Raw genomic sequence first — 18,850 nt, 5'->3', positions numbered from 1 at the left:
TTCAAGGACCGTTTCTTTTTGGAGGAGATCAGGAACACTCCGACATTTTCAACGGTACGCACACGTCTGATCTTCAGGACCCCAGGAAGATCGCTCAGCCTTGCAGCCCATTTTTGTCCAGTGGCCTCTCGCGGTATTGCAACGAAGCATCCCCCTGAAAAAGGATTTCCCCACCATAGTCCACCGTCATGGATGTAAAACTGCTAAAGACACCTCAAACTGCAACCAGGCCGGTTGTGAATCTTTATTTTGAAATTTGAATATAAGTCAAATAAATGTAAATGAATATCAAATAAATTGCGAATAATTAATTTAAACTAAAACATTTACTAAAATTAAACAGGAGGGGGGAAGCTTTTCCATATAATTCAAGTAAATCAATACACTTGTTTTTTTTCCAGACAAAGACAACAACTATGTTAAGTCTTTTTTTAAAAGCAACACAATTTGACCTTAAAAACACGGAATGTGTGAACATATATGAATGCCCAAATATTCTACTTTTATGTTGTGCATAAAAATACCAAACTTTACCATATGATAATGAAGGTATAAAATGCTTTGTAACTAACCTATAGGAGCCATGTATATTTTTTATTTATGGATTAGCAACTATTACGTAATGCAGGACATCACGTGGGTTGGTGTGACAATATTGTCAAGCAGGTCCACGGGAGCAGCTGCTGCCACTATCAAGGTGCCACCACAAACCAAGGAAGAACGTCTATTATTGATGTGACGTCATGGTGAATTGTTTCGGCCATGCATCGTCCTCCCGGCCAAAACTGAAAATTATATATATACTTATGGCGCTTTTTTCAATGTTTTTGGCGTTTTTTTTGGACGTTTAAGCTTCTTTTCACTTCCATGTATAAACACCACTAACACCAACTTATTACTAGTTTTAGTTTTTTTTGGAATTGATGGTCAATAAATGTCATTTGTAGGAAATTATACCTAATTCATGAGTTAAAAAAGGCAGAAATTATTAATTGTTTAGACTAATATATTTTTTTAATAATATATTTTTTTCAAATGCAAAAAAATTGAATACAACACCCAAAATTCAATGAAAGTAGAGATCCGATCTTTTGTTGTACTTGCGAAGCGCGTTGTATGGAACCATCCATGTTGTTTTTGGGTAATCAAAATTAGGTAGTTAAAAAGATATAGACATTTAGAAAACGGGTCAAATTTGACCCGATGACAACACAAGGGTTAAATAGTTTGCTTCAAAGGAAAATTTCCATTTGTTTGCAGAATCTCGTTAACTAAAATGTAAGGCATACCCAGGTGAATTTACCCAGCATAGTTTTTTTAGCTGTACCAAACAATTGTATTAAGAAAATCAACCAAATCCACTATAGCATTCGGAAGAATAAACAACACCTGAATCAGGAAAATGATATAGTAAAACCAGTAGAGGAGGGAGATATTAATGTAACTGACTGAAGTAATGAATGGGGTCGTTACATTAAGGTGGCTGCAGACTTTTATAACAAAATTAAAGATGTTTATGTTTCACATTACCTTCTTATCTTTTTTTTCTTTCTATTCTGAATTTGTAATCCATGGAGTTTATACTTGAAAAACCTTCCTCAAGCTGAGATATTATTTATAAACTTCTGACATCACCACAATGTAAAGTACATGGGCTGAGCGTGATGACCTGGCCTCCACAGTCACCGGACCTGAACCCAATCAAGATGGTTTGGGGTGAGCTAGACTGCAGAGTGAAGACAAAAGGGCCAACAAGTGCTAAGCATCTCTGGGAACTCCTTCAAGACTGTTGGAAAACCATTTCAGGTGACTACCTCTTGAAGCTCATCAAGAGAATGCCAAGAGTGTGCAAAGCAGTAATCAGAGCAAAGGGTGGCTACTTTGAAGAAACTAGAATATAAGACATGTTTTCAGTTATTTCACACTTTTTTGTTAAGTACATAATTCCACATGTGTTCATTCATAGTTTTGATGCCTTCAGTGAGAATCTACAATGTAAATAGTCATGAAAATATGGAAACGCATTGAATGAGAAGGTGTGTCCAAACTTTTGGCCTGTACTGTATATATATATATATATATATATATATATATATATATATATATATATATATATATATGTATATATATTGACTCATTAATTCAGAAAAACAGTGGTTAATATCATTGACTTTCATGTGGGAGACTCAATATACACTATTGAAAAGTGAAATCCCATTTCAGTTGTGTAAAATGAGTGTTTTAGTATTGCGTGTGAGAGCATTTCAGTAATGTTTATGAGAGTGTTTCAGTATTGCATGTAACAGCATTTCAGTAGTGTTTATGATAGTGTGTGTGTGTGTGTGTGTGTGTGTGTGTGAGTGAGGTTTCAGTATATTATGTGAGTGTATCATTTTCTATAATTGCATGTCTGCCGGTCACAGGAATGGAATTCATCAGATTTTATTTGGGCTCTGTGATCCTCCAAATGACGGGAGTGTATACTGACTATAGCCACTAGAGAAACTAGGACAATACATTTCTGGGAGCAGGCACACATTTCCCTTTTTGAAACCTGCTACAAACATAAAAACCACAACATCGTGTTGATGATGACACTTTGACTTTTGGACTTACGGAACTTGAGAATTATCATAATCACTAAATAAACATGTTTGACCTCTCTAAGATAATGTCTAGTGCCCTATATGTCTACCCCTCCTTCCTCTACTCCCTCCCTGCACAAATCACCATAGCAACAAGTTCTGCCACACATGCACACACGCATGTGTGGTGTTTGGCCTCTGAATCTCGTATACATGATGTATATGATGAACATCATTCAATTCAATTTTATTTATAGTATCAAATCATAAGAAGAGTTATCTCAAGACACTTTACAGATAGCGTAGGTCTAGACCACACTCTATAATTTACAAAGACCCAACAATTCCAGTAATTCCCCTAAAATATACTGTATATCAGCGTCTTCAGTGAAGCCTTGTGCTGTTCATGGTAAAACAGGTTTTTCGATATGACTTTCACTTTTAGACCCCAGACAGTAATTTCCAAAAGTGCCACAAATGACATCCAGCATCTGACTGCTTAACTCTGAGTCTCTTAACAGCTACTACAGCCTTTACTACTACTACTACTCCTCCTATCATGGAGCCATCTTTACTGAAGGCCATTTTATCCTCTCTTTGCACGACATGTCAAACAGCAGATTTAAGGTAGATCAGTACAGGTGTTGCTAATGATATTAACTGTATACCTGTGGGGACGATGGCCTTTGCTCAACCATTAGACCATCAAGTGGCCTATCAACCTCAATGATTCAGCTTACTTAGTACTGTTAATATTAGCATTAGGGATGTGCACCAAGTAGACATTTTCCAGTCTTAACTAGCTGTTTTGGTGCCTAAACTGAACTGTCGTCACATATATATACTATACAATTTTTAAAAGAAAAAGAAAAGAGGCAGGCTTATGTTTTCTTTTTTCTTTTTTAATATACATTACAGTGAAGATAACTGGAGTAGACACATACTGCCAAGACGAGCTGAGATGGTGACGTCATCAATTATGCTGCTGTTCCATTTGCAGAATGACTGTACTGCATTCTCCCATCCCTGGGAGTTTGTACTCCTGAGTCAAACTTTCCAAGTATGGACTACCAAGCATACTTGGTATTTAGAAAGGCCTTAATTATTAATTTGAATTATTCATTTAATAATTACAGTTTCATTAAAACAGTTTCCGTTGCTGTGTGTTGTGTTGTGTGTGCAGCGCGTTTATGTATTTGGTCATGTTTTCTCCATTTGCAGGTCTAGGCCTATGTGTTGTCAAATTGCTGAAGATATTTCCCTAATTGAGCTCTCAGTCCATAAGAACTAGGCTGCATGCCAAGCACATAGTGGGGAAGCTTTTATTGTGAAAGTCAAACCACTTTCATTCCGGTCTGGTGCTGTAACCTGCTGTCTTTTGACTCAGATGGATCATCAGGTGGCTGTTGCTCTAATGTGCTTCCAGCGTGATCAAACAGATCCCAGAGCAGCAGGGGGTCGGGTTTCAGCACCGCGGTCAGCTCAGAGGCCAGCCTCCCCCCTAACTAACTAACTAACTAACTAACTATATCCACATTATATAGCATAGTGTTTACATAAGTAGGGCTTGATTTGGGACTCTTACCCAAACATCATAGCTGTGTGCTCAATACATATTTTTGGAAGTCTTATTTTTTGCAAATGTATTTGCAATAGGTAAACAGACAGATAGGCAAACAGACAGACAGACAAATAGACATATAGATAGATAGATAGATAGATAGATAGATAGATAGATATATAAATAGATAGATAGATAGATAGATAGATAGATAGATAGATAGATAGATAGATAGATATCTTAATTCGTTAAATTCGTAATTTAGTCATCATTAATTTGATCATTTATGTTTTTGAATTCCGTGGTGAAGCTTTTATTGTGAAAGTCAAACCACTTTCATTCCGGTCTGGTGCTGTAACCTGCTGTCTTTTGACTCAGATGGCTCATCAGGTGGCTGTTGCTCTAATGTGCTTCCAGCGTGATCAAACAGATCCCAGAGCAGCCGGGGGTCGGGTTTCAGCACCGCGGTCAGCTCCACCCCGCCTCCCCACTGCCACCCCACCCCTCCCCCCGGCAGGCAGCACAGCACCTAGGCTACAAATCAACGCTTCCTCCTGTTCTCCCTCCCTGCGACCCCTCCCCCTTTATATCTGCTCTCACGATAAATCCCTCCTATGTGCCACTGTCTGGTAGACTTAAAAGGCTGGCAAATCACGCAACCAAGCAGACTCCACAACACTTTCATGTTTCTGGCCGAGATTGACTCGTCTGACGGCAGCTGTTTTTATTCTTGAAAAGCAACAGTCAGAACCGCTCATCAGTCAGGCTTTTGCGTCTCCACAGCGGCTTCCCCTGACTCTCACCCTCTGTGGCTGACGCTGAAGCTGATCGGCATCTTTCACCCCCCCCTTCTACTTTTGCTGTTTTACCTTTGCAGCAGGTAGCCTAGTCTTTATTCTCCAACCGAGCCTCGGCAGCATGTTGGACCCGTCTTCCAGCGAGGAGGAAGGGGATGAGATAGTGGAGGTGGAGCGAAAAGAGGTGGCGGCCCCGAAGAGCCTCGGAGGAGCCCGTCTGTCACCGGGCCGAGCCTCCGAAGGCGACGCAGGGCTCCAGCCACGGGGCCGAGGGAGCGGCGGGGGCCGACCCTCCAGCCCCAGCCCGTCGGTGGGCAACGACAAGGAGAAAGAGGACCTGGAGAAGATGCAGAGAGATGAGGAGGAGAGGAAAAAGAGACTCCAGCTGTATGTGTTTGTGATGCGCTGCATTGCTTATCCCTTCAACGCAAAGCAACCTACTGACATGGCCAGGAGGCAGCAGAAGGTAAGATCAGTGTGGAAAACGAGAAACCAAAGCTAACTTTAAAACTGTTTTTTTCTTTTTTTTAAATACATCTTTCATTTTTAGAAGGCATCGCTAAGATACATGACACCAACTGTTGCTTCCACAGTCGCACCATCGCTGGATGCCTTTCGGTCGAATATTCAAGAATGCAAACATATATCTCAGTTTACTCAACCATGTAGGCTATAGTCAAAGATGATCTTTAACATATTGGATGTAGCCTAATGTACCTCAATACTTTCATTAGAGAAGGTAGTCGACTTTGATGGATTAAAGTGCAGTCTGAGATGATAAACCATACCTCACTGCCCACAAAGCAGCAAATCAGCAGCAAGAACAAATGTCGACTTGGCATCTCTTTTGATTGAAAATATTTTCTTTACTCCCTCCACCCAACATCCTGGCACGATGATGATGACAAAGCTAAACTGTGCCAGAAAGATTTAAAAAAGGTTTGAGAAACAAGGAATGAGTTAATCCAAACTAAAGACAGACAGGGTTGGACAAAAAGGAGAGGCTGAAGATGGCATGAGAGAGAGAGAGAGAGAGAGAGAGAGAGAGAGAGAGAGAGAGAGAGAGAGCGCACGAGAGCGCATTTGTATACATGTTGTTCCCACCTATTGTAGTAGCTCTTTGCATGTGTGTGAATTGCATCTGGGCTGTCCCCTCCTGTTGCTAGTCTCAAGCTTCTATTAGAACAATCTGTTGCACAGGAGACATTGCTCCTCTACACCACTGCCTAGAGATGGTCCAATACCATTTGTTTGCTTCCAGATACCGATTCCGCTGAACTTGCGTATCGGTCGATACCGAGTAGCCTACCGATCTGATACCAGTGTGTCTATATATTTTATTATGTTTTAAAAACTGCATCTATCCCTGGTACGGTCTGGCTAAGGTTAAACTCTTTGTGAAACATGATCAAACACAAACAATGAATGCCATAGAACCTTCTTTTTATTATCCAGTTTGAGTCAGAAAAAAACATAAACAACTTTAAAGCAGATTTTATTCAAGGCTAAATTCGGTGTTATGGGATCGATAAGCTCAAGTAGGCTACTTTCCAAAACCGATACCAGCAGTTTAGGTGGTATCGGAGGCTATTCCCTTACTGTTAATGGAACATCTCTACCACTGACCAGTGCCTTCCTCTATATCGGAGAAATGTTTCTATACACAGACTATCAGCTTTGATGTGGTCCTTCAGGAATATCACAATACCTAACACAACCTGAGGTATTTTAGAGCAATGCATTGGTTGGGAAATACCATAAAACACTATTTTTTTAAAGATTTGACATTGACTACGTTTACATACACACCAATATTCCACTATTATTCTGAATGTGACAATATTCTGAATTTGATACAGGTCATGTAAACAGCATTTTCCGGATGGATATTCCGAATAAGGCCTTTTTCCGAACATAGCATTTTCCGATTAAGACATGTGGGATATGTCGCAGTTTACGGCCAGTTTAGGACCTCTTGCCTGTTTACGACTTATGGTCAGCTTTGTGCGTTGCTATGGTTACTGTACACAAACCAACCATTGAAACCAACCAGCCAACAGTTTGCAAGGCTGCAGACCCGATAAGAAGGAGTCTTTTTTTAACAGTAGGTAAAATAATGAATAAGCTCTTGTTTAACATCTAAGCTCTTTTCGCTTTAATTAAATATGATTATTTGTATCTAAAGGCTGGTTAAGCACTGTTTTGTTTTTGTCAAGTTTTATTTATTTATTTTATTTAGTGACGCGTCGACGCAAATTATTTTTGTCGGCGTATTTACGTAATCGTCCCAGCCCTAATGTAAACATAATCAGAGTTTGTGAACTTGGGGTCTGCAGACCCACGGTCTGTAGCAGTGTTGCAGGCCTTTCAAGACAGCATGGCTCTGAAGGTGCAGTGCTTTTTCTTTTTTTTAACTGTGGTATTAATAGTTTTACTTCAGAAAAAAAAATTCTCAGTACTTCTTCTACCACTGCCAATACAAACATGCCAGTTAGAGAAAGGATGAAAAGTAAAGCAAGACGCTGTTTTCCTGAGCCCCGCCTATTCATTATATTATTATATTGAATGAATCATTTTGTAATTTTAGTCAAACTGACTTCACGTAAGATTTTATCCAATATATCTCATTATCTGATGAAAAACACAGGTGCTTACCGACAACGTTATCCTCGCTTCACAACTGACTTTAGCAATTTAGATAACAGACACTTAACTGTTCTGATGTTATTACAGACATGTGAAGTCATCACAGACTTTTGTCTCATTCATACCATTTCAGAATGAAACATGGATGGATGAAACGGCTAATTAGATTTGTTTACTTATTTATCGAAGGTGCCGTAATGCAGTTACAGATCATTCTGGGCAACTTTAACCCAGTTAGAGCAGTTACTCCAGGTCGTCTCAGTAATGCACGGTTCAGTCGAACTCATCTGGCAAGCCATCTTGAGAGCCGATCTGCAAAAATATGCGATACTCAACCACCCGAACCGGACCGTGTACAGAGACAACCTCAGCCGACACAGGCAGTGTGAGTTTGTCTTTGTTTGAGAGCGAGAGACGGAGAGGAGAAGAATAAGTGGAAGGCAACGAAAATAAAGAGTTTCTATTTTTTTAAGTGGAACTTTAACTACATTTTAGTCTTGTTTTTTCTTTAAGGGAATTGTATGTTGATATCGCCACAGTCAGTGTTTAATGGTAGCGGTGCTGCCTTGTCATTATTATTGTTAACAATATTAACACTTCAACCAATTGAGTTGCAACAGCAGAGAGCTTTGTTTTCTTTTCTCAACCTTTATCGTGTGTTTGCTTATTTTATTATTGAACGTTGAGTGTTCAGGGGCCAGCCCTGCTCTATCTATAAAAGGAAGGAATCTCTGTAAGTATGTTGAACGATAGGTCACAGTAGCCTCCATGTTTACTTCCGTCAGTGTGCTGCGTGTGACCTCTTTCCCTCTTTTGCGCAGGCGGGTCGGACATCAGGACGGGCCGACAGAGACTCCTTCCTCAGAGCTAGCAAAACGCGCTGAAAATCAAAAGTTTGTGAAAATTGAAAAGTTTTGATGAAGATTTGGATAGCGCAATAAGTTGTTATAAAGACGTATCACATAGTCGACATACATCTTTTAATGTTTAATGTGGTGTTTTCTATTTTGGGGATTTAGCCATTTCATAGCCAGGGCTTGCCTCCAAATCTGCAAATGTTCCACCAAAACAAGTTCCCTACCGAGACTATTTTGCAAGGGCACCGTCTCTGCATCCTGGCCTTAGCGCCGTCCAAGATGATTGTGATTGGTTTAAATAAATGCAAATAACCCAGAGAGTTTTTTCCCCTGAGTGGGGAATTATGATGGTTTAGCCGGACATTTTGGGACCGATTGGTACACACAGCGATACACTGGTAGGAGCTATATAAATTAAAGGTCCCATGACATGATGCTCTTTGGATGCTTTTACATGTTGACCTTAGTGGTCCCCTAATACTGTATCTGAAGTCTCTTTCCCGAAATTCAGCCAGAGGATGAGAGAAGGGGCGCAAGGTGGAGGGTGGGGGTGTGGCCTTGACCAACTGCCACTTGGCTTGTTTGAAAGCCATGATGACTCTCTCTCATGGGTGGGCCAAATTTTCTGGGCGGGCAAAGCAGAGAAAGGGGAGGTAACCTTACTCCTTATGACCTCATAAGGAGCAATATTCCAGATCAGCCCATCTGAGCTTTCATTTTTTCAAAGGCAGAGCAGGATACCCAGGGCTTGGTTTACAACTATCGCCATTTCTAGCCACTGGGGGACCATAGGCAGGCTGGGGGAACGTATATTAATGTTAAAAAACCTCATAAAGAGAAAGTTTCATGCCATGGGACCTTTAAAATACATAAATAGTCAGGGATGACACAATAAAGCCCAAAGACTTATTTCCATTGTGGTCCCTATAAGGGCAGGGGGAGAGGACAAGTGGCAGCATTCATCATACATTCAACAAATCCATCCATATTATACAGAAAAATTAACAATAAATAATATATATAATAATGACTATGATTGGCACCTAAGCCATACTTTCAAACCCTGTTTAAAACTGCCTATGCTTCTTACTGTCTTGAGTGTACCAGGTAACCGGTTCCAAAGGGTAGTTCCAGCATAAAGAAAAGACTGTTTGCCCAGATTAGTGTTACATTTGGGGGGTACAAAATCTGTTGAGCTACCCCTAGTGAAGTACCTGTGAACTTCATTTATTCTATTAAAATAATTTCTAAAATATTTGGGAACATCTCCATAAACAATTTTATGTACCATACCCAGCTGCATCTGAGACACTCGATCCTCAACTTTCAACCATCCCACCCTTTCAAAGTGGGAAGATTCCAGATGAGTTCTTATGGGAAGGTCTAAAATAAGAATTGATTAATTTATTTTGAGACGTCTGAAGCCTATGTTTCAGGTTCCCTGTGCCACCATTGTACCATGAGCCACACGCATTATCAAAATAAGGCTGAATTAAAGCTCCTGCCAGAATTAGCTTTGTTTTTAAAAAAAAAAAAAAAAAAGCGGACTCTCTGATTTACTTTGGTGATTACCTTTTGGGCCTAGACCTACTCCAGATAATTTGCAATCTAACATACATCCAAGATTGATTCCTTGGCAGTAATTACAGTATCTCTAGCTAGGACCTTAAAACCTGAGGCTTTCTTTAACTTTATGTTTGTTCCAAACAATATAGATTCAGTTTTTCCTAAATGAAGCGATAATCTGTTATCAGACATCCACATGCTAAGCCATCCACATGCTAACATTTAGAAGTTTAGAAGTGTGCTTTCAATCATATTTTTATCCTTGTGAGAAACAACCAGCGCAGAATCATCTGCATATAAAAAAAGACTGCATGAACAAGCAGTCTTTAGGTCATTTATATATAGCAGAAAGAAAAGTGGACCCAAAACGCTCCCTTGAGGTACCCCACAGTCCATGCCTTTTGGTTGAGACATTTTCCCCCCAATGTCCACTACTTTATTTTGTATTCTCCCTTTTAGGAGCCCACCCATTTCTGTGCTAATTCACTAAACCCATGGCTTTCAATTTATACATTAAAACACAATGGTCGACTGTATCAAAGACTTTTTACAAGTCTAACATGACCATGCCACAGAAGTTACCTCCTTTTTTATATAATCAGTTAGAAACAGTAAACAGGAATCCGTAGAGTGTGATTTACAAAAGCCAGACTGGAACTCATAAAGTAGGTTTTGTGATTTTAAGTAATTATCAATCTGTTCAAAAATTATCCTTTCAATTATCTTTGACAGACAACCAAGAATTGAGGCAGGTCTATAATTACGAGGGTCTAGTTTACTCCCTTTCTTATATAATGGAATCACTCTGGCAATCTTGAGGTCAGTGGGAAAGTATCCTTGTTTAATTTACCTGTTTACAATATGAGTAATGCTCGGAGTAATCAGCGGCATCCCTCACGAATCTAGAGAAAACATACTTTTAAATAAGCACCATGCTCTGTCCACATCACTACATTGCAAAACCGTAGACCAGTTCATTTGATTTAAAAAGCCATTCAGCGCTTCTTTGCTTTACTTTTTTTTCTAATTACCAAATAGCTCTCCAATTCAATTTCAGCGTCCGTAATGGAGTCCTCCAGTCATGTCTCGGTGAAATAAAATATTCCCACCTTTCTGCTTTTGATGAGGTGTCAGATCTCTGTGATTTTTGGGAGAAGGCTTCTGACGTTGAGATGAAGCAGGTGTAATCCTCTCGCCGACTTTGTAGAGACCCTCCAGCTATTCCAAGAGTGCCTGCTCCACGGGGGTCTGTGGATCCAATCTCCTGGCCTGCTCCGCACCGCGCTCCTGGATCACTCTCGCGTCTCCCAGATCTGAATCTCCACCACTTCTCCCGGCGCCGCCACGCACGCTTCCACTCCACTCCAAACCATTGCACATGCCATGGCCTACTTGACATCGTATTCCTTGGTCCAGGCAGATGCAAATTCTCAATTAATCGCCATTCTCTTGCCTTTTGATGCCACCTTTATCATTGCGCTTGGCTGGATACCAGCATGGCTAGAGAAATGTGTCAATGAGGATTTTCTTCCCATAACCAAGTTTTTTTTTAAGCAAAAGTTTGATTGAGCATAGCAACTATGTAAATGCCCCTCGAAACCGATGTTAGGGCCGTTTTCTAAAAAGATAATAATAAATATGTAAGCACACCACACTTGCCAGCTGCCATCTTGGACGGCGTCCTAGCTAATGAGGTTTAACCATGTATCCAGCTAATTTAAATAGCTCACGTTACTGTATTGTGTGAACAGTTAACTTCAATTAATATTGTATTTGGTGTTTTCTTTTGCGGGGTGCAAATATTCCACCAAAACAAGTTCCTTCCTGAGACTATTTTGCAGAGCCACCATCGCTGCGTCTGGAACTTAGCGGCGCCCAAGACGATTGTGATTGATTTAAAGAAATGCAAACAACCCAGAGCATTTTTTTCCCTCCTATCCCAGAATGCATCCGTGGGGTAGCCAAAACCTTACTCCACAGCGCTGTGGAAATAGGTCAGACAATGCGAGACAACCTCATGTTTACTTCATATTTCACACAAAGGGCCCTGGTGAGAGCAGATCACCCCCACAGTGAAAGACATGTTGGTTTTATATACAGTGAGAGGTTTTCACATCACCTATCTTCATGTATTCAACAAATATTCTATTACAAGCTTATTAATACTAGAATATTTGTTGACTACACCCACTTGCAATCTAGTCTCTTAAGAAAAGCAATAGACTATGTAATACCTTGGTGACTAAAATGGTATTCAAATGACATATTTCAACATCAAGTGCACTGGTGGATGCTGTATGGCATACACACATATTAGTAGGATGAAAGGCATTCAAAGCTGTAGCCTCCACAAATTACTATTTCAATTTCTGTAATATTTTTTCCCAATCATAAAAGCCCCCCACTCCCTATTATTATGTGATCTAAACACATCCCATTCCACTATGATTCTGTTTTCTTCATAATTAATAATTTTGCTCCCACACTTAACTCGCTCTACTGAGAAACGTTAGAAAAGCTGACTCATGCTTGTGCAAATACTCTTAGTAATTGGAAGTAGAAATGATGGTACAAACATTTCATTCATCTTTAGTTCATTCATCACTAACAAAAGAGGAAACTGATAGATCAGGATTTCAGAAGGCAGGAGAGGATGGACGGGCAAAAACATTTTTTGTCATCAGGTCATACAGCCGCTCTGAGTGCAGAAGACACTTAAAAGGATCTGGAATGCCAGCCATTGAAAAACGCGTCAGCATCACGGTTCAGACACAGTGTCAGTGTGTGTTACGAGAGGATATGTAGAGCTAGACAGAGAATGAAAGTCTAATTTGACATTCTGTCTTTAGATCGTACTTTGGAGCTTATACGCCTTCTCAAACACATTTCCCAGTCAGCTGGGAAGTGGGTGGTACTGCACTGGGCTTGAGATGCTGTGGGCTGAAAAGAGATAAAGCCATGGCTGTTCCTTGTTTGAAAGGTTTCTTTAATGTTAAAAACCTGTCTTATGAAGTCTTGAAGTTTTAGGGCTTCAAACGTGTTGCAGGTAGAGCTGCCTCGAAGGCAGAAATAATGTCAGTGTCCAATTTAGGGGTTCATTTCAATATTTTCAAGTAGATTCCCGACACAGAAGCTAAGCAATGCCCTGCTGTGGACGGGGGCAGCAGCTAAACATACTGTATTTTGGTCACACAAAAAAAATCAGTATCAGTTTAATTGTACGCTATATTTAGAATATTTTCTACGCTTTACCTTGCTGTCAGACAGCACTTTCCTTTGGCACTACATTTTCTCAACCTAACTAACTTCCGTAGTTTTATACAGAAGCGCAATTGTGCGGTGCGCTGTATCAGCTGTTTGGCTCACTCTCCACGGTTAATGGAAGAGATAACACATACAAGGAAATAAAAATGAGTGATGACAGCGGTGACAAAATGTTGTTTACTGTGGAGACAAGAGGATAGCTTTATGAGCCTGAATATACAGAATAAGAATGTTTGCAGAGGGAGACTGAACAGGTGTACGAATACCGATGTTCTACGGTTGAGAAAATGTAGTGCCAAAGTGAAAAGGCTGTCTGACGGCAAGGTATAGTGGTGAAAATATTCTAAATATAGTGTCCACTTAAACTGATTTTTTTTTCGGTAACTAAAGTGTGTTTAGCAGCTGCCCCCTTTCACAGCAGTACATTGCTTAGCGTGTTTGCCATTGCTAATTTCACAGTGTAGAAATACTCTGTTATAAGTTAAAGTTGTAAGTAAAAGTCTTGCAGTGAAACTTTCACTGGCGTAAAATGCAAAAGTATAAGCATCAAAATATGCTTGAAGTATCAAGAGTAAAAGTACTCATTAATTTATCTAAATTATATACTGCTCAATCTGTTATGATGCGTCATAATTTAATTGTTATATTTTGTATTAATGATCAGAATACATGCAGTGAAGTAAAGTACAATATTTGTCTCTGAAATGTAGTAAAGTTAAAGTATACAGAAGTATATTTTCTACCCCCAGGTTAGCCAAACTTATCTGGTAAAGAAAATGAAAGTGAACGGTAAAATTATCATCCAAAGTGTTCGTTGTAAGCACCCATCTTTCCCCCATTTTTATTGTTGGTGCTATGTTGTCATATTACCAAATCTCAGAAATTATTTTGCTGAGTAAAATGTATTATTTACTGAGAGAAAATATGTCATTCCATGTCTCTATGGAATTCTTACAAACATTGACTTCAGTTACTTAAAAAAGAGCCCACATGTAAATGTTTACAGATGTTCAGCTATGATTTGAACTCAGAAATTATTACTATTAGAAGGATTGTAGAATGTATAACATATGTTTATTTAATCTCATTGATGAACTACATTGACTCACACTTGTCTGCGGCAATTCTGACTCAGAGACATATTGTCTCTTTAAATCATGTCGGCTATCTATACCGGCTACCAACCAATCATTTCTATTCTGGTTTCAGTTACACTTTACTTGAAGGTATCTACATAAGAGTGACATGACACTGTCATGAACGTATCATAAACATTATAAACAAATCATAAACGTTTATGACATAACGCTTCTTTTTGTAAGTGTCATTCGGTTTTTGTCATGACAAGTTATGATTAGGGTTAGGGTTAGGGTTAATGCATCATGACTGTCAATAACAGTGTCATGTGTTCATGACAGTGTCATGTCACTCTTATGTAGATACCTTCAAGTAAAGTGTTACCCTGGTTTCTTATCAAGATCCATTTTAAAGCACTTTGCACCAAATCTTTGTATCTATATCTGTATGTGCCAAGAGCTAAACAACTTTGAACTGCTGTCTTGAGGAGGGATAATCTTGCTGAAATATGACACATTCCATGAAGCGGTCAACGCTGATATTCAGCATTTGATTCTTCTCTTCTTTGATCTGATGGGAATCGATCAAAGAGCCTACACCAGGAGCCAGGTCGGCCTCCCTCGTCTGATTTGAGCTGTGATTTATATCTTCAGCACATATTTATAGTTAATAGGTTCCTCTGTTTGAAACATTAAACATCTTTCATTTGTTACCTGCTGTACTCTAACATCAATGATTATAGATTAAAGCTGAATTCAACTTGTTTTTATGAAATTCACACTTAAAATGGAAATAGAGACGGTACGTTTAATACCGTTCTGTTGGTACTAGTTTACGCTATGTAACGTTTCAATCATGCCCAGAAATAATCCTTTGGATTTGGTAAGATAATTTGAGTGAAACCCAGACTTTGTTTTTCCTGCTGTGTGAAACACAGATGTGTGGGTAAATCATATGATAATGTCCTCCAGCTAATTCTAGTTCACTGTAATTAGGACACACGTTTGAGTTCAACCCAGGCTTTTCAGTCTGACAAAAGCGACTCACCTGCCACAGCTCACCATCATAGGGTTGCTAACATGGTCCAGAACAGGTTGTGCCCAGTCAAACCAAAAAGAGACACAGCGGAATTCTTTTGTGAAATCAATAATCAATAAAATCAAGTAAAATAGGGGGTGCCAGAAACTTGATGACATATGACAACTTGCACTCTTGGTTGCTAACAGTTAACACAGTTGGTTCAAGAAAACATATGGGATGCACCATCGACCAGGGCTCGCTCTAGATTTTTGGGGCCCCTAAACAGGATTTGGTTTGCCCCCCCCTCATTGTAACATGTTGCCAGTTCACTTGGCACTGAACCAACATGTAAAGACTAAAGTGGGACTTATTACTTGTTAAAGTTTGATACGTATTTTACTGTTAAGTTCTCATTGGAAAGGGCTGAATCTCCCCTGTCTTCATGTGTAAGATGTTTGAATGCGAAAAGGATTATGCCACATATTACACATACACATACCTTATTAGGTAACACTTTAATTAGGTATCGACATAATTGTGACATGACACTGTCATAACTATGACATGACACTGTCATGAATGTGTTATAAACCTTATAATGAAGTCATGAACGTGTATGACTTCTGTCATTAAGTGTCATTCGGTTTATGTCATGACAAGTTGACATTGTTTGGGTTGTCTTGATTATGACAACTTGACATTAATCAAAGTGACATTACCAGAAGTTGTCTTGGTCGTGACAAGTTGACATTCAATTTGTTTGGGATGTCTTTGTAATGGCAACTTGACATTAACCAGGATGACATTACCAGAAGATGTATTTGTCATGACAACTTGACATAACATTTCTTTGGAAATGCCTTATTAAGACAACTTGACATTAAAAAGGATGACATTATGCCAAGTTGTCATGTCAAAGACATCCTCTGGTAATGTAATTCTGGTTAATCGCTCTCTTTCCATTTCCTCATTTCCATTAGTCCAGAGAAAAACTAAACCTTGACAAAGGGTATTTTCACCCCTGTAGTTTGTTTGCTTTGGTCGTAATCAGTTCATGAGATTGTTCCCCGTTTGTTCGGTTTCGTTTCACACCTGGAAAAATCCAAGGGAACCAAAATGCTTCATTACAAACTATGCAAGAACGTTTACCCCGCTTATTGGTCGGATGAGTCTTGGGCGGGAGCAATAAAGTAAATACAGGAAGAAGGTCCTGTGTTCTGGACTAGTGCATACTTCTTGCACCTCCATGGTCTAATCAACTAATTTCATTTAAACGATCAGACATTGTTTTGCAAGCGACCTTACTACGTCTGCTCTGCTCATCAGGAATTCGTTCTGCTCTGCTGGTGTCTGTGTTCAACTTCAGCGGTGGCTGGTTCGACCACGGAGCTGCGAGTGACGGCGAGCTTAGCTGCAGTCTGTTTCTGTGAGAGAAACACTGCAAGCTGCTACAGTTTGGTGCTCTGCCGCATCGCAGATCGCAAAGCACACCTCAATACAGGAGCTGTTTAGCTGCGGAGTACACATAATTTGGACATATCATTAGGTTACTGTCAGGATCAGGGGAGTAGCAACAGACCCTGGGCCCTATGCATAGGCAGTCCTGATGGGCCCCCATGTTCCTCAACCCCCCCCCTCTGAAAAAAATAAGAAAATTAATTGGGCCTCTGTACACATGAATCTGTAGGCCTAGATGTTTATAACACACTGATAACACACATTTTAAACCTCCTTTCTCAACATTCTCTAGCCTACTTTACTGTGGTTACTACTACATTTTGTGTACATTCTGTACCTTTACTTGCCAGCCTGCGTACTATGGTGTCTCTCTGATCATCTGTTAATTTATCTGGACATAGTCCTGGATCCTCTGGCAAAAACTGGTCTACACTGCTCTGCCTACTTTCCAGTTCCTCATCTTTCATTTCCACACTGTGCTCAGAGCAACACTTACGCTCCCTGCTGTCTTCACTCCCATCATCCTCAATCAGATGCTCTCTATCTTCTTTCTCTATGAAGGATACATCTGATATTAACCTCTTATCCTAATTGTAACCTAATATAATAAAACACACTAAGATGTTAGTGTTACTTAACACCTTTTAGTCAAAATGGCTAAACATGGTTTGCTTTAATTTTGATATAAGCTCCCCTTGTTTCAAATCCAAAAAGGAGGCTGAGGGGTCTGTTGCTCCCTGCTGTGACAGTTTCTGAAACTGAGGGCCATGTGTTTCACAATGTTAACATCTGCTTCTACTGAATCTGACATAATAACTATAATGGTGACATGATATGTATCTACCGATGAGCTACCAAGCTACCTATGACACTGATTAGCCTATTATTGCTAATTATAGACATTATAGCTTATTAATTTAAAATTAAACATGTTTTAAATTAGGCTATGATGTGTTATATGCAAACAGCATTGCTAGTGTAGTTTATCTATTTAACCTTTACCTCAGATTACAAGTATAACCAAATTATCATTTGAAAGTGTATGTTCTGCTCTTTATATGGGTTGTCTCCGTTTGTTTTTAGCACTAACAGTCACGGAGATATTCAAGCAGTTTAGCACCATGGATTTGGATTTCAAGTTTGTGCTCACCTTTCTTTGAAAAGAAGTCAGTTACCAATTGTTTCCCCTCCTTTCGTTTTCTCTCCTTCTCCTGTCTTTCCTTTCTTTTTGGTAGCCTGATTTGGCTTTCTTTGAGAAAGATATTTCTAAAGCAGAAGTTTGCGCTCCACCAGATGCTCAACTGAACTAGCTAACATAAACAAGATGCACTAAACCATTTGGCGCATTAGCAAGGGGTGGGTGAGACCTTAGTCTTTTTTTGTATACAAAATGTAGTCAGTCAGTCAACAAAGTTATTCAGCCAATACACTACCTTTACATTTCATCTGACATGCATTATGAAATTTAATTAGGAAATGAAAATATCCAGGTGAAATAAAATATATTACAGACTTTTCAAGGGCCTTCTCTCCCCTTGGGCCCTGGTAATCAGTATCTGTTTTACCCCCAGTCCCCTGGTCAGGATCCCTCAGTCTTCCTATTCTCCCTCATCTGTACACACTTTTGTCTTCATAAAAGCTCGGTTTATCGGGTTGGCAGCTTGAAAAAACTTATGTCATGGGTTCTTTACATTGTTGGTACTGAATATCCAGTCCTTCCAGAAATTAGTTTTTTTGTGTTTTCTTAAAAAATGAGATGGAATATGCGGGATATTTATGCAATTTTATGCGATGAAATTGCGGGAACTTACAAAAATTGCGGTTTGATGAAAAAGAGAAAAAAAAGTGATTCCCCCAACACCCTGCTTTTTGACGTCGCGTAATTACGTCACTTCATAACGTCACTTCATAACGTCACTTCATAACGTCACTTCATAACGTCACTTCATAACGTCACTTCATAACGTCACTTCATAACGTTCCCATGGCAACAGGGGAAAATGGCAGCTCTTGCGTGAA

At 39.5% G+C, this 18,850-nt stretch overlaps 1 protein-coding gene across 1 annotated transcript in view; it reads left to right on the top strand.

The window, feature by feature from the left end:
• The first annotated feature begins 4,941 nt into the window (after positions 1-4,941).
• cadpsa (Ca2+-dependent activator protein for secretion a) overlaps positions 4,942-18,850 on the top strand; it is a 258,999-nt gene continuing 245,090 nt past the window's right edge. The window contains 1 exon segment of the mRNA XM_028575343.1: positions 4,942-5,409. Within this exon segment, the coding sequence (XP_028431144.1) occupies positions 5,065-5,409 (345 nt within the window). The 5' untranslated portion in view covers positions 4,942-5,064.

This window comes from Perca flavescens, chromosome 4, assembly GCF_004354835.1.
Source record: "Perca flavescens isolate YP-PL-M2 chromosome 4, PFLA_1.0, whole genome shotgun sequence".
Classification (NCBI taxonomy): Eukaryota; Metazoa; Chordata; class Actinopteri; order Perciformes; family Percidae; genus Perca; species Perca flavescens.
The sequence above is the reverse complement of the archived record's forward strand: the minus strand, read 5'-3'. Positions and strand labels throughout refer to the sequence as shown.